Source organism: Phyllostomus hastatus, unplaced genomic scaffold, assembly GCF_019186645.2.
Source record: "Phyllostomus hastatus isolate PE091 unplaced genomic scaffold, TTU_PhHast_1.1 phas_contig_148, whole genome shotgun sequence".
Lineage (NCBI taxonomy): Eukaryota > Metazoa > Chordata > Mammalia > Chiroptera > Phyllostomidae > Phyllostomus > Phyllostomus hastatus.
In genome coordinates, this window is record NW_025333607.1 from 19845807 (window position 1) to 19873387 (window position 27581).

Consider the following 27581-nt stretch of genomic DNA (forward strand, 5'->3'; position numbering starts at 1 on the left):
GCTTCTGCAGGCAGTGAGAAGCCGGACAGGCCTCAGCCCGGCAGCCGCGCAGCAGCGGGCGCGGCGTGTGCTGGGTGTCCCTCACTTAGAGATGCAAATAATGGTGCTTTCTATCTGTGCTAACAAGGAGAGTCTGAAGTTCCAGTTTCCCTGATGATGCACTGCATTTGGCTTTATTTAAAAATGAATAACTCATATTATTTTATATTAAAAAAAGAAGTATGTAGCTGAGACATATCTTGAAAGGTCTTTTCACTACCAGACACCCCAAATTACTAGAAAAAAAATATATATGTACACATAACAAGCAACTCCCAGGAAAACCAGAGGGAAGCTTCCACCTGAGTGATAAACTAGCATTTAACATGTAGCTGCGCTCAGCAGTCGCTAACCTCGGTTCTTTGAAGGGCCGGCTCTTAGGAGTCCCTGGTGAGCCAGAAAACGAGCTCTCAGCTGGGACAGGTAGGAACATGAGCCACGGACCCTGCACGTGCTCCATCTTCAGGGAACGGATAAGCAGGAAAAGCGAGTTCCCTGCAAAAACTGATGGCAAAGAACCGTGTCTGATCCAGCATAATACCAGGTGTGCGCTCTCCTGCGTTTGTAGTTCCCGTGTACCCTACCTGTGTGGTCTAGGAACCCTCCGAGCCAAGGCACAGCACAGCAGTCCTGGGTTGGCAGTGCCTGGGGCTGCTGGACAAAGCCAAGCTCCAGAGAGCGGGTCCCCACAGCCCTGTTCTCACAGATAAACAACATGAACGTGCAAAAAGCTAATAGTCACATCCCCTCCAAATTAAACAACTGTGAGCTGACTCCTTTTTTCTGGGAAAAGAACATTGCATTCACGGCTGTTGATGTTGCCTTCAATTTCCTGGGGGAAACAAGAAGGTACTGACTGATCTGTAATCTAGTTGGCAAGGACACCATGAGGCCCCTGGGTGCTCAGGAGAAAACGGAACCCAGGTAGGGCTGCTCTTCTGTTCAACTGCAAACTGTTCTGTTCAACTGCATACTGTTCTGGGGGGTTCAGAACCCAGCGGGCATCACTGATTTCCTTGAAAGGCCAAGAGAGTGGATTTAGAGCAGCCGCCGGGAAGGAACTGCAATGACTGGAAGAAGTTAGCTTAGGGCAGGAATTTATAGACTGGCAGAAACGTGATTGTAACCAAGTGTCTTTAGAGTAAATCATTTGAATAAACACAGGCAAAATTGGTATCTAATTTTAATTGCTATTTAAGTGCACTCAGTGCTGGCAACAGCTGGGTGTTACACTTCATGTTGTCACTACGTCTCAGCCTCACACAAGGCAGAAGCCAGAGTCACAGTGTTTCTCACAGGCAGGAAGCCAGACAGGACAAGGCCGGGCAGTGAGTCACATCCCCGGTTGCGGTGGTGAGGCCACACCGGGGAATTGTGGGCATTGGGTCCGTGAAGATTCACTGAGCTTGCTCTGCAAAGATGCCACACATGAACGTGATGCAGGCAGCAGGGACCGAGGGGAAAGGCTGGGGGGCAGACCCAGAGGTCAGGGACAGCAGGAGCAGACCCCAATCATTCTGACCAAGGGGCAGGTGGGGCCTGGGGCGTCCCAGGATTTGGGAAAGGCAATGGGGCCCTCAGCAAACACAGGTGCCCCTCGAGGGAGCAGGGCTGTGCCTCTCACTCGGTGACGCAACGGAGACGCTGGTGAAGACACCAGCAGTTTGGCGGTGGGACCAAGGTGCTACTCAAACATTTCTTTACTTTTTATTAAAAACTCCCTATCTTTGTAAATAAAGACTTGAATAAAATATTTTTAATTCTATTAATGAAGAAATGCACAGCTACACTATTTTTTTAAATCTCCTGCTAAAGACTCAGGGGGCAGTGTCTGGCACGCTCACATCAAGCACCGTCTTCCCCACTCTGTCTTTCTCCGCGTTCTGTCTCTGAAATGCCTAGGCAGGGCCTAGCATCCTTCTACGACACTGAGGTGCCAGGGGCCGCAGGAAACGCCCCCATAACTTACTGTCTCACCTCCGAGTCTCCAGTCCAGCTGAAGGAAGCGAAAGCACACTGGAAACGGGTTTACTCAGACGTCAGAAACAGCTGCCGGGCAGTGCTCCACTAGAACGCGCCCCGTGGAAGGTCTCCCGTGGCCACGGGGCCTCCGAGTGGGGGATCCCGCTGCCGGACACGCCGGGTAATCTCTGCTGCGTGGGGCTGAAAACAGTGGCACAAACCGCTGCCTGCTGGCTGCGTTTCAGCACAGAGCTCACCGGGGCCCACGAGTGAAGTCCAGAGTATGTTAAAAACGACGATCTGTTACTTACACATGAAATCACCTTTCAAGAACTACATACTAAAATATGCAGAATATATTAAAAAGGGGAAAGGGGGTCAAATACATGGTGAAAGAAGGAGGTGGTTTGACTTTGTGTGGGAAGCACAATATTGTATACAAATTATGTCCTACAGAATTGTGTGCTGGAAACCTATATAATTTTATTAACCAATGTCACCCCAATAAACTCCACAGAATTTAAAAAATAAAACTTAAATTTAAAAATAAAACAGTTAAAGAAAGTTGACTTTTATACATCTACATGCAAAAATAAAATTAAAAGCTCACTAGGAAGCATGGACACGGGGCAACAATACATGAAGTAAACAGGGTGCGCTGCACACAGTAGGCTTGTTCCTGACACCACCACCAATGACAGTAACCAACTCCCCCCGCCTCATCGTCTCATTCACGGGAGGAAGTGCACTTTGTGTTTTAGCCACACAAAAGCACCGTGTTACATCCTCTCGGTTTTGCACATTTGAATGTGCCACCTTGGACTTGGTTTAGCTGAGACAGAAACGGACCGAAAGTGCTCAGGAGGCAACAGATCCCAGTCCATCAAAACCAAAGGGGCGGGCTGGCAAGACAGGGGACTCACTCGGTGACCCTGGCGGCTGCCCAGACCAGCGTCCCTGACCCGGCCTCGCCCCTCTGTGAACCGAGGATGACATCGCTCTGACCCACGAACTGTACTCGGCCTGCCCTTTTTCCGGGGACGCTGAACATGCTCAGATGTCGCCACGCCATCTCCGCCGGGCTCTGGAATTCCTCCAGGACCCACTTGTTCCAACCCCGTCTTACTACTCTTCGCTCCCCTGTGGTGTTCCCCAGCCCACGTGCACGCCCCATCTTCATGCCACAGGAAGACACTCATGTTTCGTTCTGGTAATCGGGCCCTCTAACAGGGCGTCCCTTCCAGAATCTTCCTGCCTGCTCCTTGTACCCACACCACGAGAAACAGGAAACATTATTGCTGAATCTCAGGCACAAAGGCCTGGAGAGACACTCACAGGTCCTGGGGGCAGGGGGCAGGGGTGCTGGACAACCAGAAACCCGTGGAAATGAGGGCGCCAGGGGACAACCTGCCTCCTTCCCAAGGAACCCAACGCTCGCCCTCCACTTCCTGCATCATCGTCTCACGGGCTCCAGACTTTATGAAGTTTGCTGACCTTTTCCAGTCCCAAACTCAGGGACCTCAAACCCTGAAATACAAGTGAAGGCAATCTACCTCATTAGGCCCCTAAATACTTTAAGGAACACTCCACCAACGACACTCTCATCTTTTTCACTGCGTTATTCTGGCATTTCTCACCCCCCACCGCTCTGTCTCACTCACACTCACACGCACACAGCTAGACGCCACGCAGGGAAAGGGCGTTAACAGTCTCATCACACCCTGCACTCATTAGCCCTCGTGGGAAACACCGAGTGCAGTGCAGACCTGAATGGGTATGGGAAGAAACTGGAGAGCAGTGGGGAGTTCAGAACACTCACCAGCCCCCTGAGGACCAGTGAAAGCAACCGGAAAAGAGACCTCCTTAGATCTGCCAGCTGTTACAAGTCCTTACTGATCTTAATAAATTGACAGACTGATTTGAACAGTTCTCAGTAACTCCACAGCAAGAGTTTGCAGTGACAGCCTACTTACAGTATTCAGTTCTCTGCCTGTTCTAAAAGGGAGACTTTACTTTAAACATTTTCTAAAACTAGAAAAAGGAATTATTTGCGGGGAAAACTTTGACTATTGCATTGGAGATTTTGTGGAGCTACTGCTTCCGGTCACAGGGCACCTCGGATGGGCTGAAGCTGTCAGATAAACCTTTTTATCAGCAGTGCATGGAGTCCCCAGGACTACTTTCCATATTCAACAAAGCCTCTCTTTGCATAGATGCAGGCATAAAAGCAGGACATTCATTCAGAAACCAGAGTGCCCTCAAAGGTCATCACAGAGGCAGTTAAGTTCTTTCATGCCAGGAAAAACAAAATGCTGGGTGCCTCATGAAATTTCAGAACCTGATTGCAAAAGGATCCTACAAAGAGGAAATAAAATGTAGCAAGGTGGACCGCTCTACATGTGTTTGTAAGTATGAGATTCTCTGTGGTATAAACGAATAATGGAATTTTACCTGAACGGCGGGGCTGCTAGAAATGTGAGCAGGTTTCTTCTAAGGAAAATAAACTAGAAAACCCAGATGTTGGTCAGGCGGAGACTTCCTAGAGCTAAAAAGAAAAAAAAAACGAGAAAACAAATGTATAGGCACACATATATAGATGGAGTTGTAAATGGGGCACAGCTTTAGAGTGGAGAATGCATGGTATTTCATTCTACAAAGTTTGTGTGTGTGTGTGTGTTCAGATAAGTGTGTGTGTGTGTGTGTGTGTGTGTTCAGGTAAAGGTAGGAAGTCAGACTTGACGGTTTCGAAAAACATGCGTTTACCAAATACTCAGTTCCATTATTCAATTAATTGTACTGATCTCAGGTTGTAAGGTTTGTGTGAGGCATTGTTAATCTAGATTTTACAGAATTTCTTCAGTCCTTCATGTCACGCCTAGGCACGACTACATGCAAATCACTTGCTTTTTTGAAAGGCAAGAATTTTTTGTGCTGTGGCAAATGAAACTTCACAAAAACGTAAATTGCTCCAGGTTTTTGTACATTTTATGTGACACGCTACATCACAATATAAAGAAACACACCTAAATACAGATACTCTATATTAAACAGAAAGGATTAATCAGTTGTCTACCAGGACAGTAAAAAATTTAAAATACGTGAAAAGGCTCAATTTTAGAAAATTCATTTATCTTTTCATATTGCTTTGAGAAAGTTTTCATTTAAATGCTAGAGGAAACTTGAATATATTTTCTGACATGATACATATTCAGCTCAGTTCATCACTGATGCATTTATAACCACTCTAGGAATTAGATTCTATAGATGAAATGCATGCTTTATTTAAAATAATCAGGAGAAAACACTGACAAATAAATCATTATGGAGACCTAAACTGGTTATAAATACACTTAAATTATAAAAGTGCACACTAGTTTTACCAAGTTAATGTTGAAAAATAAAAATGATAGAATTAATGCATAGTGTTAACATTAAATAAGTGAAAAATATTTAAATAATAAGCAATGAGAATACAAATTTAAAAGATATAAAAATTTTTATATCATCAATCCATAAAAGTAATATATTAATTCTAGATAAGAAATTAACAAATCAAAAATAGGAATAACCATAATTCAATCCTTACAAAGTGAATAAACTATTTACTTAAAATGTAAGGCGGGGTATTTATAGAAATCTCTGACAAATATGCATTCTCCAGGAAGCACACCATAAAATTTTTGTTTTTGTTTTTTTTATCACTTTATTTTTAGGTCAGTGGAATTTTTCCACATCTCATACCACGAACATGAGAAAAAATGATTATTGATGATTGAAGCCTGGTAAGTTTCTCCAATTTAAATCAAGTCTATGTCGTATTAGTTCAGGTCACCCTTTGACAGGGAGCTCTCTTTCTGCCAAAGTAGAGTTGTAGTTTTATGGAATATTTTAGGATAACTTGTTTTTACTAGTAAACGACCACATGTCCTCTAATTCCAAGACTATAATTTAACTAAAGATTATCTTAATTTCAGTTAACTATAAATGAAATAAATTTGAATTTATCAATGGAATATTCTAATCAAATTCTAATCCTGAAGAACTATGCTGTAAAAAGAATTTAGAATTTACTCTTCCTGGAATTACCACAAGTTCTTAAAAGTTCTCAGTTTTAAGTAGCGAAGTATTTCAGTCTGCCCTCTGCATTTCGGTACTATTGACCAGATGTACTACTTCATGATAAATATTGTTGAATGTAGGACTGTATACCTTTCTTTCTAAACTGCTAGTTATTTTGAAAAGTCTCTGTCCTCGGACTATGAATTACATTTTCTTCATTTTTTTCAGATAAAATTCCAAAGCCTACCTCTTCTCTTCTCAGATTAGAGGTATGTGATTTTAATTTCTATTCCTTCATTTGCTTTCCAAAATCAGTTTGAAATAGTTCATTGTTTTCTCTGTCCATAGTTAGTCTTTTGTTCTTCACGTGTAAGCCTGGTATATCCCTTTACCGTACTCCAGCAGTGCCCTGGGTGGAAGAGGTAATACACGCAGGGCGGCCAGTGTGTGTTATTGCCAGAAGCCGGGTTAACAGTCGTGAACTGACCTTGTGTCACGTGGAAGGCGTCGGGAGAACACGTGGCTCTGTGGCGCCTGAGCGAAGGGCGCATGCGTAGGAGAGCGAGCCCGGGAGTGATCAGAGAGGGAGTGCCGGCAGGCACCTGGACACCGAGTCCCAGAAGCCGGAGAAGATGGGCGGGGCCCCGGGCACCTGGCGGGACACGGAGCAGAGCTCCAGCCTCTAAGAGGCGTCCAACAAGGCCCATTTCTCAGTGGACTAGAAAACCAGACAACTTCGCAAAACAAGACTGCCTTGTGGTCTCTCTATTCCAAGCCTGATACATCTTGCACATAGTTCTGCCACTAATTTTTTTTAAGATTTTTTATTTATTTATTCTTAGGGAAGGGAGGGAGATAGAGAGAGAAACATCAATGTGCGGTTGCTGGGGGTCATGGCCTGCAACCCAGGCATGTACACTGACTGGGAATTGAACCTGCGACACTTTGGTTCACAGCCCACGCTCAATCCACTGAGCTGCGCCAGCTAGGGCTTGCCACTAATTTTTTTAAACTGAATCACTGAAGCTCTTCTGTCACTATATTCTATTGGTATTCCATAATTTGACAAGTCTGTGAACATCTGACCTAGAATGTTAGACAACATATAAATAACTACATATATATATGTATGTGTGTATATATATACACACACACATATATATGTGTGTATATATATGTATGGTTGTCAAGTAGCATTTGACTACAACACTTAGGGAACAGATAGTCTAGTAAGAGTAGGTAAGTCAGACACATAAATAATATGAGTTTTGCATATTGCATGGTTTATATTACACCTCTTTTCCAATGTCACTCTGCCGATGAGCTGCTTGGGCCAGAGAACCTCCTTCTGAGCCGGTTGCACAGCCAAGCACAGGGCGCCTGCTGGTCCACACCGAGCTTTGCTGGAGCTCAGGACGGTGGCCCTCCCCTGGGTGAAGCCCCACCCGGGGGCCCACGGCTTGGCAAGGGGAGTGTGGGTGAATCCCAGCACCTTCTCTCCTGCAGACCAGGCGTCTCCGTAGAGGGGACACCCTGTGTAATCGTATGTAAGAGGGCGGGGCTGGCTGGGCTGTCGGCTCCTGCCTTTGCCCTCTAGCATGCTGAGCTCTTCTGAGCAAACAGGCCCTTCTTGGGGGCTCCATCCCTCAGTATGATACGTGCACCCCACAGTGGCAGAACCCCTGTAGCCAACCCAGCTAATTCTAAAGTTCAAACTTCAGTGACTAACATGAACGACAGAAACACAGGAACACAGTGACAAAAATGAAAATAAGGATGGCAGGGAGGAGGCTGGCAGGCGGAAGAACGAGGAAGCTAAACGGGGAGAGGGTACCAGGGCCGAGCTGAAATTTAGAAAGAGGAAGGAGTGCGGTCTTGTGAAGTGTGGTTCCTGTCCATACAAAAAGCTTAGGAAATGTCTCCTGGGTGACAGAGTTCACAAAGCTGAATGAACAACAGAGTAACTGCATCGGAAAGTTCTGCATGTGCTTTTCTAACTTTGACGGTTCCACTTTGGAGAAAAGGAAATTGAGAATCAGCGAGGTTTAATTACCGTGCCCGAGATCACAAAACTAAGAGCCTGAGCTCGGGCCCATGTGTGCTTGGCTGCAAAGCCCAGAGGTATTGTAATCCGCTCCGTCACCTCTCAGGGGCTGCAGGGACCCCCTGAACCCTCGTCCATCCGGGAATCGCCTTTGCTGCGCTCCTGACCCCAGTGGGTGTTGCACACGAGGACTGTGCAGCCTTCGCTAAACAACTGCATTCAAGTTACACGAGAAAATACGGTGACTTGGCAAGCAGACCTGGATTTCAGTTCCAGAAACCACCAATGTGCTCACGTAGCTCTAGCAGATCAGCGTGGAGACAATGAGACATAAAACCCATCGTTACAGGTCGAAGGAGGTAGGGGAGAAGTCGAGGCCCAGGGGAAGACGGGGATGACTAGTTACACTGACAGAAGAGACATGAAAAAAGGAAGTTCTTGACCGTCCCCTGACTTAGAAGATAAGCAGAGAGCCGTTGGGTAACATGTGACTGGCAGAGGATCACAAAGATGAGGAATCTTAAACGGTGAACTGCAGCCGCGTAGCTCGGGGCCCAGGCACACTCACGATCAGCTGTGGACAGCCAGTCAACGGCTGGGTCTTCTTAGTCCCGACGGCTGCCCTGTCAATCATCTCCATCATCTGCGTGTTTCCAGCAAAGGGCTCTCCTTTCATCCCACTGTTGTTTAAAGACCTCGATGCATTTTACCACCCACAGGATAGAGCCCGACATTGAAGGCCATCCAGAACCTCACCACACACACAAACACATCTTTGACATAAACTCTCCCTTTTGCTTAAGCTGGTTTAAACCTGTATTTGCAATCACAAGAATCCTAATTTTATGCCTTCCCGCAGGTATATTTAACGACCTTGCCCCTTGGTCCCCCTTGCCGCAGAGGCCCTCACAGAAAACGAAGTCCATGCACCCACAGTGTCCATAAGTCTTATCCCCAAACCTGCAGCGATGCTTAGAGCGGCACCCATGACACCCTCACCCTCTCCGGTTACAAGGAAACAGGGACCCTTCCTGTGCGGCCACCTGTCCCGTGTCCTGGCCCCACATTCTGAACTCCAGGTCCAGCTTATTTCTCAGGGACCTGACATTCTAAGATTTTCCCTCTCTTCGACGTCTTCGATCTCTGTCCATGGCCACCACCTGCCGAGCTCGGGAGTGTCCCCTGCGCTGCAGGCTTTAGGAACAGGGACTCCTGGACTCCTGCAGTCACCTCCGAACGGGTCCCCCTACTTGCACACGCCAATCCCCTCTCCTCACCGCACCAGTTCAGACGTCACCATGTCTAGTCCACGTTTTCAAACCTCGGACACAACCCCAGCTCCTAACTACGACACGGGCGGTGTGCGCGCCCTGACGTGCCCCCTCTGGCCCCTCCTCACCACTCTCTCTCGCCCCACTTCCTGGCCGCAGCGAACACGCAGAACACGACTCCTGGGCCGATGCCCGCGCCGGCCTGTTCCCTGAGCTGTCTCCCTGCTGCGCTCTAGACTCCCCTGGGGACTGCGTTCTTGTCATTTCCTCAACGGGACAGGGCTTGCTGCCTCCCTGGTTCCGTCCGGGCCGCCCCCGCCCCTGCACTCAGCGGTTACGTTACTGGGGTGCCTTCTCTCATCACCCCAAGTCTGGCTCGGTTCTCTTGCTGTGTGTGTGTGTGTGTGTGTGTGTGTGCGCTCACGGGCCCCTCCACTTCCTGCGGCACAGCCCCCCTCGCGTGAATCACCACTGCTTCTTACTGAAAACGGGAAGAACTGGCAGCCAGGGCCTGCCATTTAACAAGCGTTCAACAGATGTTCCAACACATCAGTAAAGACCGATACTAAAAACTTACTGTTCGTCCTTAATAACTCATGGTATCTAAGTGTGAATATGTGTTTAGCAAAATATTTTTAGCTCTCATTATCGGGTGCGGATTGAATTATTCTTAACAAATTTGTAAGTCATTCTCTCAAAGTTCTGAGTTAAAAATGAGCCTCGTTGCTACATAAAGCCTGGGCTGAGTACCTCTACCTGAATGTTCAAGGCAGAGTCACAGGGCCCCGAACGGGGTAAACAGGTAGGCGGCACCCTCAGAGAATTCACCGTTAAAAGGCTTGTTGTTCATTTGGCTTTGTACTATTGTGTTCGGCTAATCACAAAGAGGCACATTCTTCTTTGATACACTGAGCAATCTTTCTAAAAACAAGAATTACTCAAAAAGAGAAATCTTGGGAGTTGACAAGTTCATTGTCAGGGCCTACATGGAAAGACCTTTTGCAGAGAGCTGTATTTTTTTAAATGTCACCACTTGACGAACAGGTCGGGCAGATGGGTTCTAAAGGCACAACTCTGAGCACCTGCACCGCCATGAATATGTATGAGGCGAGGTCTCCACCCCCACACTGCCGATTGTACTTCGTCGCCTTCAAGGTTTAGAACTCTGCGTGCTCCGCAGAGATTGGCTCTAGCCTCTAATTATTTTAAATCACTACGTTACACTAAGTGCCTGCTGTATTTCTTCAGAAAAATGAGCGGGCGGACCTGCTGGATCTGCAAGGTGTGCAGAGAGGCATCCGAGCGGCGCCCCGCGCAGTAAGTAGCACCGCGAGGCCGGCACTGCGCCCTCCGCCGCAGGGCCAACGGGAGCCTGCGTACTGCGGCGGAACCGGCCTGCGCTTCGCTCAGAAACTAACATGTGCATCCACACATGAGTGCCCCACCCCCGCCAAGAGCAACCCTTTATGACACTGAGGTTTCGTTTTCATTATTCATGGTTTACACTTGAGAACTCAGCAAGCTCGGTGGTTTTAGAGTCTAGTATAAATAAACATCCGTAGGGTTATAGTTTAAAAGTTTTATATCGTCTATCTTCAAACGAGACTCTTTGACCCAAAATCCCGGTCCAAACCCACCATCTGCAAGGTGGCAGAAATCGTCACCCCCGGTTGGGAGAGGTGAGACAGGGTGGAGGGGGGTGAAACCCAGTGCTCACCGAGCTCCCAAGTCTGTCTGACACTGGGGCCATTGGGGGGACAGTGACTGGGTCAGAACGGCAAGCGTGATGCCTGAGAAGGGTAACAAGCCACCGGGTCGGATCTGCTCAGCTCAGAAAAGCCCTGGGTGGGGGTCCCTGCTGGGGTGACTGTGAGTGTCTACCCCAGCCCGCATGCAGACCTCAGTGGTTTTAGTTCTGACCACGCCTCCCTGCCCAGGTCTGAGCGCGCCCTGAAGTAGCCGGATGCCCCAAAGCGCTCGCAAGCCACCGCCTGTGGGCAGGTGAGCTTCGAAGCTCAGCATGTTCGACCACCAGGTGTGGCTGCCGCACCAACAGGCGCAGTCAGGGGGGAAAAGGGGACAGCTGGCTGGGGGGCAGCCCCCTCCCCTCCTGCTGAGGACTCCTGCGGAGCGTCCCTGGCAGCGCTCCCACGGCCCCCAGCAGCCGGCCACGTGGGGCACCAGGGGAAGGGAAGACGCAGGAGCGAGGGTTCACACTCACGGCGCACGGCCGGGTCACGGTCATTGGACCGATGCTTCACGTTCAGGACCTAGTTTCATTTTCATGACATCTTTCTGATGTAGGTACTGCTATCCCCACTTTGCAGACGATGAAACTGAGGCTTGGAGATACTCAGCGAGACCCAGCAGTTAAGCACGGCCAGGACTGCCAGATCCAGACACCCCACTCCTCTTCCCATCACAACACAGAGAACGTCCCCCTGTCTGCTTGCTTCCTGCTGCCCCCCAAAGCGGAGAACTCCTATTTAAAAATCGGGGTGGGAGAAGGGGCAAAGGAGTTTAGGACAATTCCTGTTAGGGCACCTGGACGGCCACGGGAAAATGTACAACTTGTGAAATACTAAGAAATAATTACAAGCAAAAGTAAGGTTAAACCAAAAAAAAAAGTGTCAATATCACAACTTTACCCCCAACCATAACCCCCACACTTTCTCTCTGCATAAATGCCGTCAATCTTAGAGGCCCAGGCACGCTCTCCCCGACTGGTAGCGACGCCAGACTATAAGCGAACCCAGGAGGGCTAGGGCACCTGGGCTGGGGCCGCGGCCTGTATCCCTCCCTAAATGCTGGAGACGGGGGGACGGAGGGACAGGCAGCAAGCGCCCGCCCCCCCGTCGCCGGACTGGGAGGGCTGCCTGAGGCTGCAGCCTCTCCAGTTCTAGTAAGAGAAGAGGCCAGTGAGTCAGATCCCATTTCACGGAAATGTTTTCGGAAAGCCATCCTCAGCAGTGCACTGCTAAGCCTCCGTGCTGGTGCAAACAGTCCATCTAAAACTCGCAAGGGCCGTCTGGATTTTCAGAAAACAAAACATATTTGACCTTTTTAGGACTCACGCTATTTTTCGTGTGTGTGTGTTCTAGGTTACACTTCAACCTCTTTAACGGATCTCCTCCCACTATGCCAGGTGCCTGCTAATGCCGCCGGCTGCCCGTTCCACACCGGCGACCGGGCTAAATATATTCTAAACTGGATGGCAATGAACACACTGAGCATTTCAAAAAAGGGAAAGTAAGACGATTTCTATGCGAGCATTGCCACTTCGCCTCTGAAGCCCACCCAAAGGAACAGGAATAAAAGCCTCAGGGTCAGGATTCTTCACAGACATTTTCTAAACAAGAAATGCTTTTATTTAAAAAATGCTGTTTAGGTCAAATGGAACGTGACACTTTATTCACAGTAATAAAATCAAAACCCTCCATGTGTAAAAAATATAGCAAATAATAGACAGAAAATACCCATACATAAGAGAGAACTTTGTTATATGAATGCATGCAAATAGGGTTTGTGGGTAAACTCTAAGATTCTACCGGATAAGCAGGCAAATGTGTTGCTGCATGCAATGCTTAATGCTTTCAAAGCAACCTGGCAATTTGTGCTGAGACCCTTAAACACGTGCATCTTTCGCCCCACTTTGATCCTACTTCTGCTAACCTCCTAGGGGATTACTCTAACCATGGACCATGTCAGGTTTCAACGGTGAAAAATGAGAAACAATCAAAATGCTCATTGAGAATAATTATGCAAACTACGGAATGCCCCCTTGTAGAATACTCAATAGTCAGGGAATAACAATGATTATAAATTATAACTATAAATTACAACACTATAGATGGTTTTTAAGACAACTGTGAAGATATAAGTTCACCATAAGAATATATATGTGTGTATATGTGTATGTGTGTATATGTGTGTGTGTATATACCATACCAGAAAAAAGTATACACACACAAACACAAGCAGAGTATGATTACTTCTTGGATAAAAACCCACAAACACACGCACAACACAAAGACTAAAAATAACTAAATCGAAATATTGATAGTGGTAATTTGGGAACAGGGAGAGATTACAGGACTATGACTATTGTTTTAAAGTGTATTTGATAATATTGTGAAGTTTATACTTTCATAATTTGCATAATGTTCAGTATTTAGGAAGTAAAAATAAAACGTGAACGATCGAAGGAGGTAAACGTCCACCCAAAAGCTCACGCAAACGCGGCGCGACTGTGTTCTGGGTTGTTTTCAAGACAGTGTCTCTTCGCTCGGTTCAGAAAAAGCTCGAGGCTCTCTCAGCGCAACACATGCCCTCTCGTTTCTCTTCCAAGCCTCACCCTGGAGGAGGTGCTCGCGTGGGCCCAGTCCTTTGAAGAGCTGATGGCCACGAAACGTGAGTACACTGCGCGTGTCACCTGTGACTCGCTCCTCAGTCTCCCACTTTGGGGGAGGGGGCCCTGGATGGTGGCGGGGGGACCCTGGATGGTGGCGGGGCACTCTCCTCTCACAGCCGCCGAAGTGGCAACTGCCACAGTTAAAAAAGGAAAACCTGAAAATAGTTTGTCGTGTCAGCCGCCATGATTGCCTCTGGTGTTAATTCGAACAAGATTAGTCACTGTGACTATTTATTCTTCACAAGTCTACGTGTAAAAGCCCTTGGAAAATATGCTTAAATAGTAACAGAATATACTGCCTTACCGTAACCAGCTAAAGTTAGATTACTTTGTAAATTAACAATTTGCTTTTCTTTAAAAATATTTATTTATTTTTAGACAGAGGGGAAAAGAGCGAGAAACATCAGTGTGTGGTTGCCTCCCACACAGCCCCTACTGGGGACCTGGCCTGCAGCCCAGGCCTGTGCCCTGACTGGGAAGCCAGCAGGCGACCCTCTGGTTGACAGGCCGGCACTCGGTCCCCTGAGCCACACCAGCCAGGGCAGCACCTTGCTTTTCTCAGTGCCTTCGAAAGTAAGAACAAGCTGGAGTCTTGATGTTCTAAAACTCCTCAGAGTTCGTTTCCGACTTGATCAGTGTCTCCTCCAAGTGCGCCTTAGCTGTCCACAAGCATCAGCACTCGGGCGATCTAAGTGCAAGGTGACAGCAGTGGCCATGAGGGCGACGGCGTCACAGGCTTCACGGGCCTCATTGTGCGCCTCCGTGCGGGCGGGCAGTCGTGTTGGGGGCGGGAAACGGGAGGCAGTACGAGGAGATCCACACCCAGCGACAGGTGCAGAAAAAACAGTGCAGTGGGTACTCAAAGGAAATTCTCATTTGCTGGATGTGGCACTTCTCTCCCCAATGGGCACTTCTCTGTGCCCCCCTCGAGTGTTGCTAGTTTCTGCCTGCAGGCCGCTTCTAGCTGAGACCCCCCACCCCACCCCCGGCCGGCTCTCTGTGCGCGTTTCCTGCGTTGGCCTCCGTGGAGGGCGGGAGGGGTTCGCCGTGCTGCTTGGCAGCTTGATTCCTGGGATGTCTGGGTGGGCATTCAGGACAAGGTCCTTCCTGGTCCCCGGGGGTTGCTGTGTACCTGGGACATCACCTGCTCTCCGTGCCCCCTCCTGGTGTGGGCACCGCTCTCACTGCCGGGCCCCGAGGGCAGTGGCTGCAGGCGTGGCTGCTCCTCCTGACACACCTCGGTCCCCCCCACCCTCGGTCACCCACCCTAACCGGCGGTGGCCCCACGGCCCCTCCGGGTGCTGGTGCACAGACCCCCGAGCGCAGCTCACTGCCTGTGCGCCCACCTTCTGTGTGCGCCTTTCTGCTGGCGTTGGAGACCGTGGCTTCTTTCTTTGGCCCCCTCGGCCCTGACTTCCGGCCAGTTTGTGGTCCAGCTTGCCTGCACGACTGTGAATTTTTTTAAATGTATCTTGGGAGCAATTTTAGGACAGTGGAATGAGAGGAAGAGACAGAAGTATGTGCTCAGTCAGCTGCGCCGATGGGTCCTCTGCTGGTAACTGGGGTTCCAGTCCCAAACCCCGTAATCCTTGTCGTGAAATGCTGCCGCGTCTGTCTCCCTCCTGGAGTTGCACATCTCCACCTGGGAAACGGGAGTGACGTCACCTCCCTTCTCAGCATCATTGTGCAGGTCAGACTTAAAACCCCTAGCTCTGAGCCTGACGTAGCTCTATGCACACAAATATGATTCATTATTTTTATTAGGAATCAAGTCCCTATCTCTAGCATTCCTTTTCCTCTGCTGCCCACCAAAAAGTCCAAACTCTCCAACCTGACATCCAGGACTTTGAATATCCACGAGCTTTGGGGTGAGGCCGACATCGGTCCCCCCGTATCTCCCTGTGTGGCCCTGCAGTCACGGGTTGTTTGTACCTCGTTGTAATGACCAGCTGTCATAATCTGTCGGGTTTTGTCCACCACGAGAACCGAGACTCCCGCAAATCAGTGCACTCCCTAAAGCTGAGCTCCAGCCCTGCCCTCCTGCGCGATGCTCACACTGAGGCCCAGGTGAGCACGGCTCCCCGCTCCGCACCCCGAACTCTCCCGCGCCAGCTTCTGTGCGAAGTCCTCTCTGCGTCTCCTCCATCTCCTCTGCCCGTCCTGGAAGGTGAAATTCAGCGTCCGCCTTTTCCCCAAAACCTCTCGGAAACATTTTTCCTCCCCCTTCTCCTTTGTTGGCCTCCTTATTTATTCTGCTTCTCATGACAGCTCTTTCACGTATTGGGTGTTTTCCACAGCTGCTTTCTCACTCTGTCGTGAATTTCCTAACAGCGCAATTGCTCTCGGTCCCCTATCATCCTTCCCTCTCGAGACTGACAATGTGCTTTGTCCGTAATGGCACTCCATAAATGTCCAATGAATAACTGCGAGGCAAATGTTAGTAAGAAAAGATCAAAGCATCAAGGCAGATTATGTCGGAGTTGCTGTGCCAGTTTTGGAGGTCTCGTAAACAACGTGAACAAAGTCAATTACTTGGTAATGATCTCAAGGGGGAGCCTAGCTAGAATTTGCAACTTAGAGACCTAGTGTCATACGAATAAGCAAAGTCCACAAGAAAGATGAGAACAGGAAGGCATGCTGATCTTTATGAAATCCAGCAAAAACAGGGTAAGCCCCTTACCAGAAACTGAGTTACAGTGACATCGATGTGGAAATTCAATAATCGCATAATAAAAGGGTGATGATAACAATTCATTCTGTGGACCATCCAATCAGAAAGAGAAAACTAAGAATACAAACTTTAAATGCGCCCGAGAATAAAATGTGTTTACGTTAACCAAACACACCAGCCTAATGCATCTTCTAAGTAAGCCATGTAGATGCCTGTTTCCACACAGACTAAAAGACTGTTTCTAAACACATGTGGTTCGGAAACCCACGTGGGAACGAAACCTATTAGACTTGGTCCCCACAGATGAACAGGAATTGGTTTGGAAACCATTAACACAATCATCACAACCCAGCTCAACTCGACTTCCTCCTGGGAAAAAGGGGTCCAAGAAAATCATCAGTTCAAGGACAGAACCGCAGCAAAATCAAGACATACGTCAGTTAGAGATTAACTATGCCAGCAGCCTAGATGCACTCTAGATGTTATTTAATGATGCGTTATTGACAAATTATTTTTTAAGAACAGCATGTGCCTTTACTCAGCAGATATTCAACAATTATTAAGCATGTCTGAGGGGCCAGGCAACGCGGCTGAAACAAAGAAATCCCATGGGCTCCTGTGCACATAAAATAACAGAAAAAAAAATGGATCTTCAAAACTGGAAATCTAGGAGAGATTTGGTACATTTGGGCAAAGAAGAAATGGTGATTGAAGCAACATCTAGTAACGCAAAATAAGGGAAAAACAAGGCAAAGATACACTTTTTAAAAATAATAGCCTTGGACGAAAAATTTCACCGAAGTCTGTGTAACTGACTCACAGGCAGTACTTTTTGTTCTTTTTTTTTAATACATACATTGTTTGCTTCCAGAAGAAAGACAGTTTCATAAAGAGATACCTTTCCCTTGAAGAGTCTATTGTTACATTGGACAAGCGGAAGGAAGCTCTCGACATAGAAAGAAAAACACATACACACCCTTTTGTGACATAAAATTACTTGTGAGATCCCGTTAGGATGGCTCATACCAGATGAGGATTCAGAATTCGCCCAGAGTGTGGCTTGTGGCCACAGTAAACACATGCTTGTGAAGCGCCGGGTGTGAGAGGCCGAGCATCGGAGAGCCGCACAGCCCGTCCAAAGAACACAACGTGCCTTGAGCCTCAGCTGGTGCTCTGTGAAGCGTCCTCTCTGGGCAGCGAGGCGTCCGCTGAATTCTGACTGCACACGATGCCGGGAGACCGGTCCTATGGGCCGTGGAAGGGGGTGTGCCCCAAGGCCAGTGCAAAGGTTCTCCGGAAGGCACTCGTAATCAAGGACAGATCCAGGACACGTGCACCACCACGGGCAGTTCAAGAACGACTACGCACAAGGAGGACGGAAACAGCAGGGCTCACGGCACAGAGCGTGTGTGTGTGTGTGTGTGTGTGCACTCGCGTGCCAAGGGGCTCAGAGAGACGGGGAGACATGATAGCAGGCTTCCTGGGAGAGGAGGCTCACCAAAGGCCGTTTGTAAACCGGGGCCCACTGATCGCATCTCTGTAAGATGAGGAAGTCTGACTGGAGGTATTCAGAAGAGAGGAAGCTGCTGGAGGTGAAGCAAGCACAGCAAAGATAAACGAGTGCCGCTTTCAGTGAAGACACAGAGTGTACGGTTCCTTAGGATTTAGTGTTAAAAACTGATCTCATTAAAAAAAAAATCCCTACAATGAATTCAGCAGAAATTACCCATCAAAATTTTCAACTCTACAACGATAAGAAGTACTCCAAGTTTCCAAACATCAGTTTTCAGGAAAGAATTCAACTATTTTCAAATGGACATAAAAGTCATAGTAAATGTTTTTTAGTGAATCAGGAAAAAAAATTGTCTGAGCTATTAGTCATCTCTTTGTAAAAACACATGGGAATTCCTAACAATTTTTCCTGGAATGATGGTGACCCAAAACACAGCACAGTGCCCCAAAATGTCCTCCAAGTATCAGGCATCCACCAAGAAGAAAAATCGGGGGGAAGTCCTGTGGATATCCGAGATGGCTGAACCTATCAGAACTAGAAAAGATGATAGCCATGCATTTGAATTGACAAGGGGACCAACCGCCACCTAAAACCCAAGGGTTCTTCATACTGGGAAGATCAAGACTGAAAAACAATTGAAATCCAAATCTACAACATCAGAATAAAAATACAGAAGGTCCATACAGATCTCACAAGATGAGAAGAGAAGCTGTGCACTGATATCTGAGCAAAGTATGTTTGATATAAACAACGAGAAGGTCAGTAGCTCACGCCCTTGGATGACTCATTCAGCCCTGCCTGGGACACGGGGGGGGTGAGCCCGGCCAAGGTCACTGTGCTCAGCTCCTCTGCTCCCTCTAGAGGGAGGAGACGGACGGCCAAGCAAACGAATTCACTGGTCAATTGATTCCAGGGAGTGGCAAGTGCTCTGAAGAAGGTCAGGCAGTAGGACAGAGACAGGCGGGTGTTAAGAGGCCAACTGGATGATTAGAGAATGCTCAGGAGGGACAGGATTTGAGCTGAGACACAGCCATGCTGGGACCTGGGGACAGAGGCCCGAGCAGCAGAGAGCCAAGTTCAAAAAGCCCTAAGATACGAGTGAGGTTAGTGTCTTCAAATAACCAATGGAAGTTAACCTGCCAGGAGCTTGGGGTCTTCTAGGTGAAGCCCACGAACAAACATGGACTTCAATAGCAAGAGTCAAGGTGCGTTCACAAGACCCCTCTGGTCTGAAGAAGAAAAGCAGAGACCAGTGAGAGGCCTGTTGCAATAAACCAGACAAGACTGGACTCAGTGGAGAAGGCAAAGCTGGGAGTGATTAGCCTATGGACCCTAACATAGCCAGGGACTCTGAGGTCACTGGGGGGGGGAGCTCTGAGGGAGGGGGCAGAGTGGGGAGCAGAGATGCCAAGCAGGTGCACGCTCACATCTCCACATTCAGAGAAGAGGGACAGTCGGCGAAGGAGACAGGAAAACGCACCGGGCGAGTGACGGCTGCCCCACACAGTGGACAACCACGGGAGGTAAAGGGTGCCTCTCGGCAAGGGAGCTGTGCCCTGTGTCAGAGCTGCTGAGAAGTCACGTTAGACGAAGACAGGGCTGGGACGACGGATCTGGCCACGTGGAAGTCAAGGGCGCCTCGGCAGGGGCGGTCTCAGGGCCGTGGCGGAGGGGGCAGGGCAACAAGCGGCAGGGCGGGGGGCCGGCGAGTCACTCCTGAGTTTCATTGTGAAGGTCAGAGAGCAAGGAGTACGGGCTGGATGGGAAGACGCGGTCAGTACTGGGAAGACAGTCACAGCGGTCACTGGTTTTATTGGGAGATATGGCCGCACATTGGTAGATGACGGCAATCAGAGAGAGGACGAAACTGGTGACGTCAAGAGAGTGGGGGAAACATTTTTTCAGTGTTTTTTATGTATTGATTTCAGAGAGAGAGGAAGGGGGAGAGAGAGAAGGAGACATCGATTCGTTGCTTCACTTCTTTATGCATTCATGGGTTGATTCTCCGAGCGCCCTGACTGGGGATCAAACGCACTAGCTTGGTGTACGAGGATGACACCCTAACCAACTAAGCTACCAGCCATGGCTATGATAGGGACAATCTCACAAGCAATGGAACAGAGGAAGAAAAGTTAGGTGGGAGTCAAAAAAGAATTGTCTGGCTGCCCGAAGAGGAACAGGGGTCCTTCCTTCTTGGGAGGAAAGTTAGGAAGCGCAGATCGCAGGTGCCCGTGGACGACAGTTGGTCACTCTGACGGAGGGAAAGCGGGGAATCTCCACCTGATTGAGTGAGCGAAGTCTGAGGCTAGGGCATCGGCAGAGAGCTGGGTGGAGGATGTGCCGGCCGTTTAAAACGGGAGGAGATGCGAACAGCTCCTGAAGATCTGGAGAGCCGGATGGTGCCAGGAAGGACGGCAGGACGACTGGGGGATGTTGGGCGCCCGTTCCAGCTCCGCAGGGACCCCGTCTAGCGAGAAGGCGCAGCTGTGTGTTTTCCTCAGCCCCTTCCGTGGGCTCTGGGCGCAGGCGCACAGCAGACACGCAGTAAGCCATTCCGGATACATGAGTGTTCTGAATCACACAGACGTGACATCCCTCTTTTCATCTTGGCCAAAATCATCCCTGGATGTCCTGTGTCCTTTCCTCCCTTTCTCAGTCACCGCAGTCGCCTGCAGAGTGCCTTGGACACGCCAGGGTGAAGAGTGTCAGATTGCCCTATTGCTGAAGGCCAACCACGCCGAGGAGCCACCCTCTGCTAGCCCGGGTACCTTCCCCCTTCTCGTGGCACAGAGTGGACACGGGAAGGCACTAGGAGATGCCATGGTCCCCCCTTATGCCCCTGACGCAGAGGCTGAGCCACCCCTCAGCTCTCTCCCTCCGGGAACGGGTCTGGGCTGCTCCACGTGGATTGGCAGCTTCTGACCCCGTGACTGTCCCGACCTCTGCTCCTCGCTGCCGTTGCCATGGTGCCTCCCCAGCCCCCACTTTCCCCCCAGCCGTGCCTCAGCTCTTCCCACTCCACACCTTTGTCCCCATTAATTTCTCACGCCCTTTGCCAAGTACGATCCTCTGGTCGTTGCTGTTTCCTGCATGCTGAATAATCTGGCTTCACTTTTCAAAACCCATGGGAGTCCCTTTACAGTGCAGAAGCATGGGGGACCCCGAACCAGGGGGGGCAGACATTTGTTTATTCCGTCCCTGCTGTCCATCAGGTGGGACGTGGGCACCCGGCACCTGGGGGGGAGGCACGTGCCGTCCTGGCCCTCCACGGGTGTGCAGGTGTGGGCACAGGGACAGAGTGAACCGAGAGATGGAGCAGACGGTGACAGACAGGGAGACATCATTCAAGCAAGTATGGACGAGGTGTTCTTTGTCAACTGACAGGAATGGGGCTGACTCAGAGAAGTTTTCCCAGAGATGGAGAAACCTAAGCTGAGCCTTAGACTGTGGCTCCTTCCTGCCAAATGGAAGGAGCTCGGCTGCAGCCGCACGGGGGCACCACGCGGCTCGGCCGGCCACAGGAGGGCGTCAACCAAGACGGTGGCCAGGGGTGACAGGGGACCGAGTGGACAGCCCTATATCCTATGGGCTCTGCGGCCACCTGTCAAGAGGCCTGGCTGTCACCACTAGGGTGATGAGAAAAGGTTCAAAGGTTATAAATAAAGGGTCCTGACCAGATTTTTGTTTTAGAGATTTTTGTCTAATAAAAGTGCAGAAAAGATGAAAATCAGGGTAAGAGAGATGAATTGAGGTGTTTTCCAGATTAGTTTACAAGTATTTCTCAAAAACCGTACATAAAAATAACATGTAAAAAGAGAACAGAAGATAATGTTATAAATATAACAGATAGTCTTGCATATATAAAGAGACCTGAAAATCCAAGAAAACACTAACAATGCCAAAGAAAAATGAACTAAATATTTCAAATCCACAGAAGGAAAAGCTCAGTGAGAAAGAAAAATGTTTAAGCATTACTATTTTAAAAATACAAATTGGAAAAAGATAGAGTGAGTAGAGACTTCAAAACTGTAATAAAAATAATGAGATCGTTCTGGAAGCAATTTTACAGTAGAGATCAAGAGTCTCCAGAAATATGACATTGTCAATCGAGCAGTCCACTCCTTTAAATTCATCCTAAGGAACTAATTAGAGATGAAAAGATTTATAAACCAAAACGTTCAACATAGGGTAATCTGTACCATAAAAAGGGGAAACGATCTAAATAGTCAATAATAGTAGGTTAGCTCAATAATTGAGAGTTTAGACCTACAACACACTTTAAAAGGAAAAGGAAAAAAGTGTTTCCTTTTTATTACATGATATTAAGTATGCAAGAGTGATAAAAGTTGCTTTCGCAGTATAGTACCAACAAGGTGATTTGTCTATGTGTCTGTGCTTGCATAGATGAATTAATACTAGTAAGTAGTCAGTTAAAGATGGACAAAGGATTCATAGAATAAAATTAAACATTAGAAGTTGTTAATAATGGCTATCTTTATTAGAAGTCTCTGTATTTAAAAACAACCCATGGTACTTTAAGCTCCTAAACTAGAAGTCAGGAGAAAAACCAGAAAGGGTTAATATCATCGAAGCCACACCAGAGATTTCAATAAAACAGAAGATTCACTTTAAACCTTCGTAGAGAGGATGGCAGAATTACAGGATCCATTGTCCCAGTGGCACGAAGGGAAAACAGAACAGGTTTTAATTGGTGTAGACGCATTTCTGATGGGAGACTGAGGCACAGCCCACCTTTCGGGTTGAATGACGGCGTGAACTTGGCTGCCTAGCAACCCTAAATAACAGGTGGGCCCTGTTCTGACTCAGCCGAGAGCAATGTCAGACTTTCCTCCGGCACCAAGATGCCAGCGTGTGTCACAGAAACATAAATTTCAGTGACTCCCCGAGGTGCCGCTCTCACACTCAGGGAAAAGGCATCCACAGTGCGTGACGCAAACCCCTCCCTGACGTCTCTGGATTTCACAGCCAGTGCCGCCGCTCATCCCACTCGCTCTGCTCCAGCAGAGCCACTGTCGCCTAAGGATGGTGCTCGGGAAGGGGACCCACTGAACACGGCAGGACGGGCTCCGCTGCCGGGTCCGAAAAAGGCTGTTCTTCCTGCCTTGTAACTCACTCGTGTGAGTCAATAGAAAGTCTAGACTGAGCCGTTCAGGTCTGATTTCAGTAATTACTCAGATTCTGGGAACACTTGTGTCCCTACGCGTTTTCAGCTGCTAACTTGGCTTACGTTGTAAACATCAGTCGAACGGAGACAGAATTCTGCGGAACACACCAATCGCGTGAGCACTGGTTCTACACACCGGAACCGTACCCGAAGCACCAGACAGGTCCCGGTGGTCGGGGTCAGCCTTCACGAGGTATGATACAACAGCGCATGAGATCAGCATCCCAGTAACCCGCAGGCAGCTTCTGGAACGAAACTCTCTAAACATTTTCCTATGCAATCAAGCTAAACACGGATGTAAACGCAAATTCAGAATACCGTGCCATTGGTTTCCAAAGTGTCTCCCTACCCGCACCCACTGAGACACTCAACCCATCCAAGTAGCCTGGTGGTTAAGTCTCCTTCCGGGGCCTGTAGATTTTTATCTGGTGTCTTGTTTCTTTCCTGTTTCATGGCTCCTTTCCTTATTTTAGAGTCCTTATTTTCTGTTCTCGGTGAAGCACTCAGTCAAAATTCCCCTGAGCACAAAATATATCCGATTGCTTTTTATGTTCTTAAACAGAACTCTGCTTCTTCCTACAAACAGGGCAAATCCAGCTTTACTTGTGAAGTGAATGGTGCGCCCACCCGTCCAGCTGCCTCTCCGCTTGGAGAGCCCCCTGCCCCTCCTGGACCCTCCCGCCCTGGCTCTCCGGGCTGCGGTCCAGGCACGGCAGAACCCACAGTCCCTCTGGTGTGAAAAGTCACTTCTTGCTGGAAACCCGAGTTAACAAGCACGCTCCCCACTGGGTAGAAATATTGACCCCATTGAACGTTTGAGGTCACGTTTTTATCCACAGCCTAACCCCATCGTGTCTGTCCTCTCCAGTGACGGTGCTTTTGAACCCCCTGCCGCCCAGTGTCACGGGTGAAATGACAAGCCCTGCTCTGATCCGGGGTGTTCGGGATGGACCGCTTCTTGTAGATTCTGGGGTGTCCCGGGATGGACCACTTCCTGTAGACGGCCAGCGTTCCCCAACCCTACTGCCTCCTTTGAAGGGATCCGCCTCGATTTGGGTTTTTCTCTTGGATGCAAAATACCTTACTTGTTATCTTTATTGTCCTATCACTGCTAACAGAGCCAGAGAAGCCACAGAGTCTAGTGCTAGGAAACTAATCTCTTAGGTTAACAACGAGGATAGTAAGAGTTTACTCACCACTGCCATTCCATCTGATTACCATTATTTCTTCCCCTGGTCAATGATACTAAATCAAGACATTCTTCATCAGAACCTATGAAGGCTCAGTCGCCTGTCCAATGTGCCTGCACACACATTTCTATTGCTATCAATCAAGGCTACGTGGAATCATCGTTTAGCCACTCTGTTTCTCAGAGATTCCAGCTGTCCTCATCACCAACGGAAGTAGACTATTCGTCTCAGGGTGTTCATCCTGAATCTTGAGAATACTTGGTCCTCCCAAAGGTCCTACTAATGTGTTACCTCGCCCTCTCTTCAATCTCCAGCACCTACAAAAACAATGCCTCCATCGGAACGGCTTTGCTCACGTGGTTGCCCTCCTGTGCCCACTCCAGATGGGCTGCTTTAGACCAGAGCGGGGGGTGCTCAGCTCTGGCATCCAGTGTCGTCCTCACGGTCCTGTCGCAGACACCCACTGGCCTGTTCTAGATTCTGACGTGGTCTTTAATACCCCCTTCCAATTCCATTCTTTCCCCAGTCCTCCTTTTCCAAGTAAGCCAGGAACCTGACGTTGGCTTTTTCATCTGTCTACGTTCTCCGGCCTCACTGGGTACTGAGAAACACCACAGGCTGCACAAGCTGATTGGTCGATCACTTCTGCATGGATGGGCTATTTCCCGTTCAACCTTGCTCTTACCCTCCCTTAGCTTGAGGTCTGAGATCTTCCACGGCGGTTTCATGACCAGGCCTCTCTATCCACTGATCTGAAAGTAAGTCCTGTCGCTGGGTCCTTGCACCCTCTCCTATCCTTGACCCACAGACCCTAGTGGATGCTTTTCTCTGAGTGACTCAGAGTCAAGGAATGAGGGGTGACCACACCACTGACTGGCACTGTCGAAACCCAGGTGGACAGAGGTGACTGTGACGTGGTGCGTGTGTGACATTACATAGTCGTCACTTGTTAAATAATTTGGGGGCTCTGATTTATACCTCACTTTTAAACCCCATTATGTGTTCTTCAGAGTTCTTCATGATTTTGACCCATGAAAACTAACTAGCTTCTCCGTTACTTTTAGATGGTCCGGTAGTCTACGCGGCATACCTAAAAATGGAGCACAGTGATGAGAATATCAAATTCTGGATGGCCTGTGAAACCTATAAGAAAATTGCCTCACGACGGGGCAGAATTTCTCAGGCCAAGAAGCTGTGTAAGCTTTACATCCAGCCAGAGTCCCCTCGAGAGGTGAGTGCCCAGCGGTGGCGGCAAACGGAAACCAGGGCGCCCACGTCCGTCGGGGGCACACACACGTGCCGGGCACTTGACGCCAGTGTCTCCTGGAGCTCTGCAAAGTCGGTGCCGTTCACCTTGTTTCCCAGTAGAGACGCCACCAGAGACGTCGTTAGCTAGCTTGTCCAGTGGGACGCAGCGGTTAGTCGGGAAGGTCAGGGTTCAAAGTTAGGTCCACGTAGCTCCAAAGCCTCTCCTTGATGAGTGATTTTAATTCCCAGTAAAGTTATTTACAAAGGAGAATGGGCTTTGCTAGAAGGAACTACTGGTACCACAAATAGCAGAGCTGGGCAAAGGCTGTGCCTCCACACCAGCGCCCCCCACTCACCCGAGTCGAAAACCGGCAAAGCCAGCCAACGCTCACACTGATGTCAACGCCGATCATTTAAAAAGGCCTGGAGGAGACGGGGTTGTGAGTGAAGCAGATACACTGGGGCTCCTCCAGGTGCGGGGAGGAGGAGGAGCGTTGAGAGCATCGCTGCCCAGGGGAGCAAGCTAGCGGGCGGCACGTGAGATCCGGTCGCCTTGGAGAGGCCTGCCTAATTGACTGGTTCCTCAAAACTCATGCCTGGAAAATATTTGTTTTGCTGAAATGACCACTTCTCCGTTTCTCCACGTCTCTTCACCTTCTTCCCATTTTGGGGGCAAATTCAGTTAAGTCACCGCTGATGACTGTTAAGGAAGATGAAGTTTAAAATAGCACCGACTTCCCTTTTTTCCTTAGACAAGACCTCCATCCTGTAAACTTCCTTGTTTGTAGGCTCCGCTAGCAAACCGCTTGCAACCTCCTAAGTAAGCAATGGTTTCTGCAGGTTGCTGGGTCTCGGGCCTCTTGTTATTTTTATCCGGGATGTGGAGGTGGATGTTTACTTTCGAAGAAGCAGCGAGTTTATCTCCTGTGTCTTTTGAGGGGCCCATACAACTGGAAGCAAAATAACCCTGCTCCACTGAAAAGGGTGGCGGGGCTAAATTAAGCCTTTCCCTTATGCTGTTGCCTTCCATTCCGCCTACTGACGTGAGTTTACTTTTCAGATCAACATTGACAGTTCGACCAGGGAGGCCATCTTCAGGAATATCCGAGAACCCACGGAGACGTGCTTTGAAGAGGCCCAGAGAATAGTGTACACGCACATGGAGAGAGACTCGTACCCCAGGTTTTTAAAGTCGGAAATGTACCAGCAGCTTGTGAAGGCTGTGCAGTCCAACGCCAGTTCCTGACGACCACTCGGTGAGGTCGACCACTACAGTGAGGGCGGCCTATGGAAAGTGCGGCTTTCTCGTTCTAAGTTTTAAAAAAGAAAACTCACAAAATGAACAACAGAGTAGGAATAAGGTACAAGGAATCAAACCATAAACTGGGCTCTAGTTCCCAAAGAGAAACGGGCCCCAAAGGGATGGGCCCTGGGACTGTGGGCCCGGGCAGAACACCACCCGCGGCTCGCGGACGCAGCGCTCAGCTGACGCGCACGGGAGAGGAGGGTCTCCCCCGCCGGCCCCGGTGCTACAACCTGCCCCGCAGCGGGCAGCTGACGGAGGCTCCCCGCGCGTGAAATGCAGTGCCACAATGTGCGGGGCAGTCCTTTAGACGCTGTAGCTGTATGAGTTGTCTCTCTGGCATGAATGTCGCGTACAGAAATGCTCATAATAACATTCACTGGCAGACAAACTTAGTACCCACAGTGCAATCAATCATGTCATATCATGAGTGGTATCAACAAGATCGGTTCTTGAGAAATGTTTTGCCTGTAAAATTTTCCTACTATGATGTGCATAACTGAATTTCTGTGTTGCATTTATCTTCGACCTGTGAACAATTTCTGATGATTCTAAGCTATTAAAAGTGTATTAATTACTTCATTCAGTTCTATGCTTTTATCAGTAGAAGGGTAGAAAATTTGGTCCCTGTACTTGGAGATATTTTTTCCTTACAATGTGAATTCATTATGGTCCTAATAATCAA

At 48.8% G+C, this 27581-nt stretch overlaps 1 protein-coding gene across 3 annotated transcripts; it reads left to right on the forward strand.

The window, feature by feature from the left end:
- The first annotated feature begins 4266 nt into the window (after positions 1–4266).
- RGS13 (regulator of G protein signaling 13) lies at positions 4267–27581 on the forward strand. Of its 3 annotated transcripts, none has more exons than XM_045818219.1 (8): positions 4267–4406; positions 5715–5783; positions 6289–6329; positions 10624–10692; positions 12477–12624; positions 13724–13785; positions 25410–25576; positions 26654–27581. In XM_045818219.1, the coding sequence occupies exons 5-8, from the start codon at positions 12587–12589 to the stop codon at positions 26837–26839; spliced, it is 453 nt and encodes a 150-aa protein (XP_045674175.1). In that variant the 5' UTR covers positions 4267–4406; positions 5715–5783; positions 6289–6329; positions 10624–10692; positions 12477–12586; the 3' UTR covers positions 26840–27581. The 3 variants fall into 3 exon arrangements, with proteins under 3 accessions (XP_045674175.1, XP_045674169.1, XP_045674160.1); XM_045818213.1 differs by having other exon boundaries at positions 12521–12624; XM_045818204.1 differs by lacking the exon at positions 12477–12624.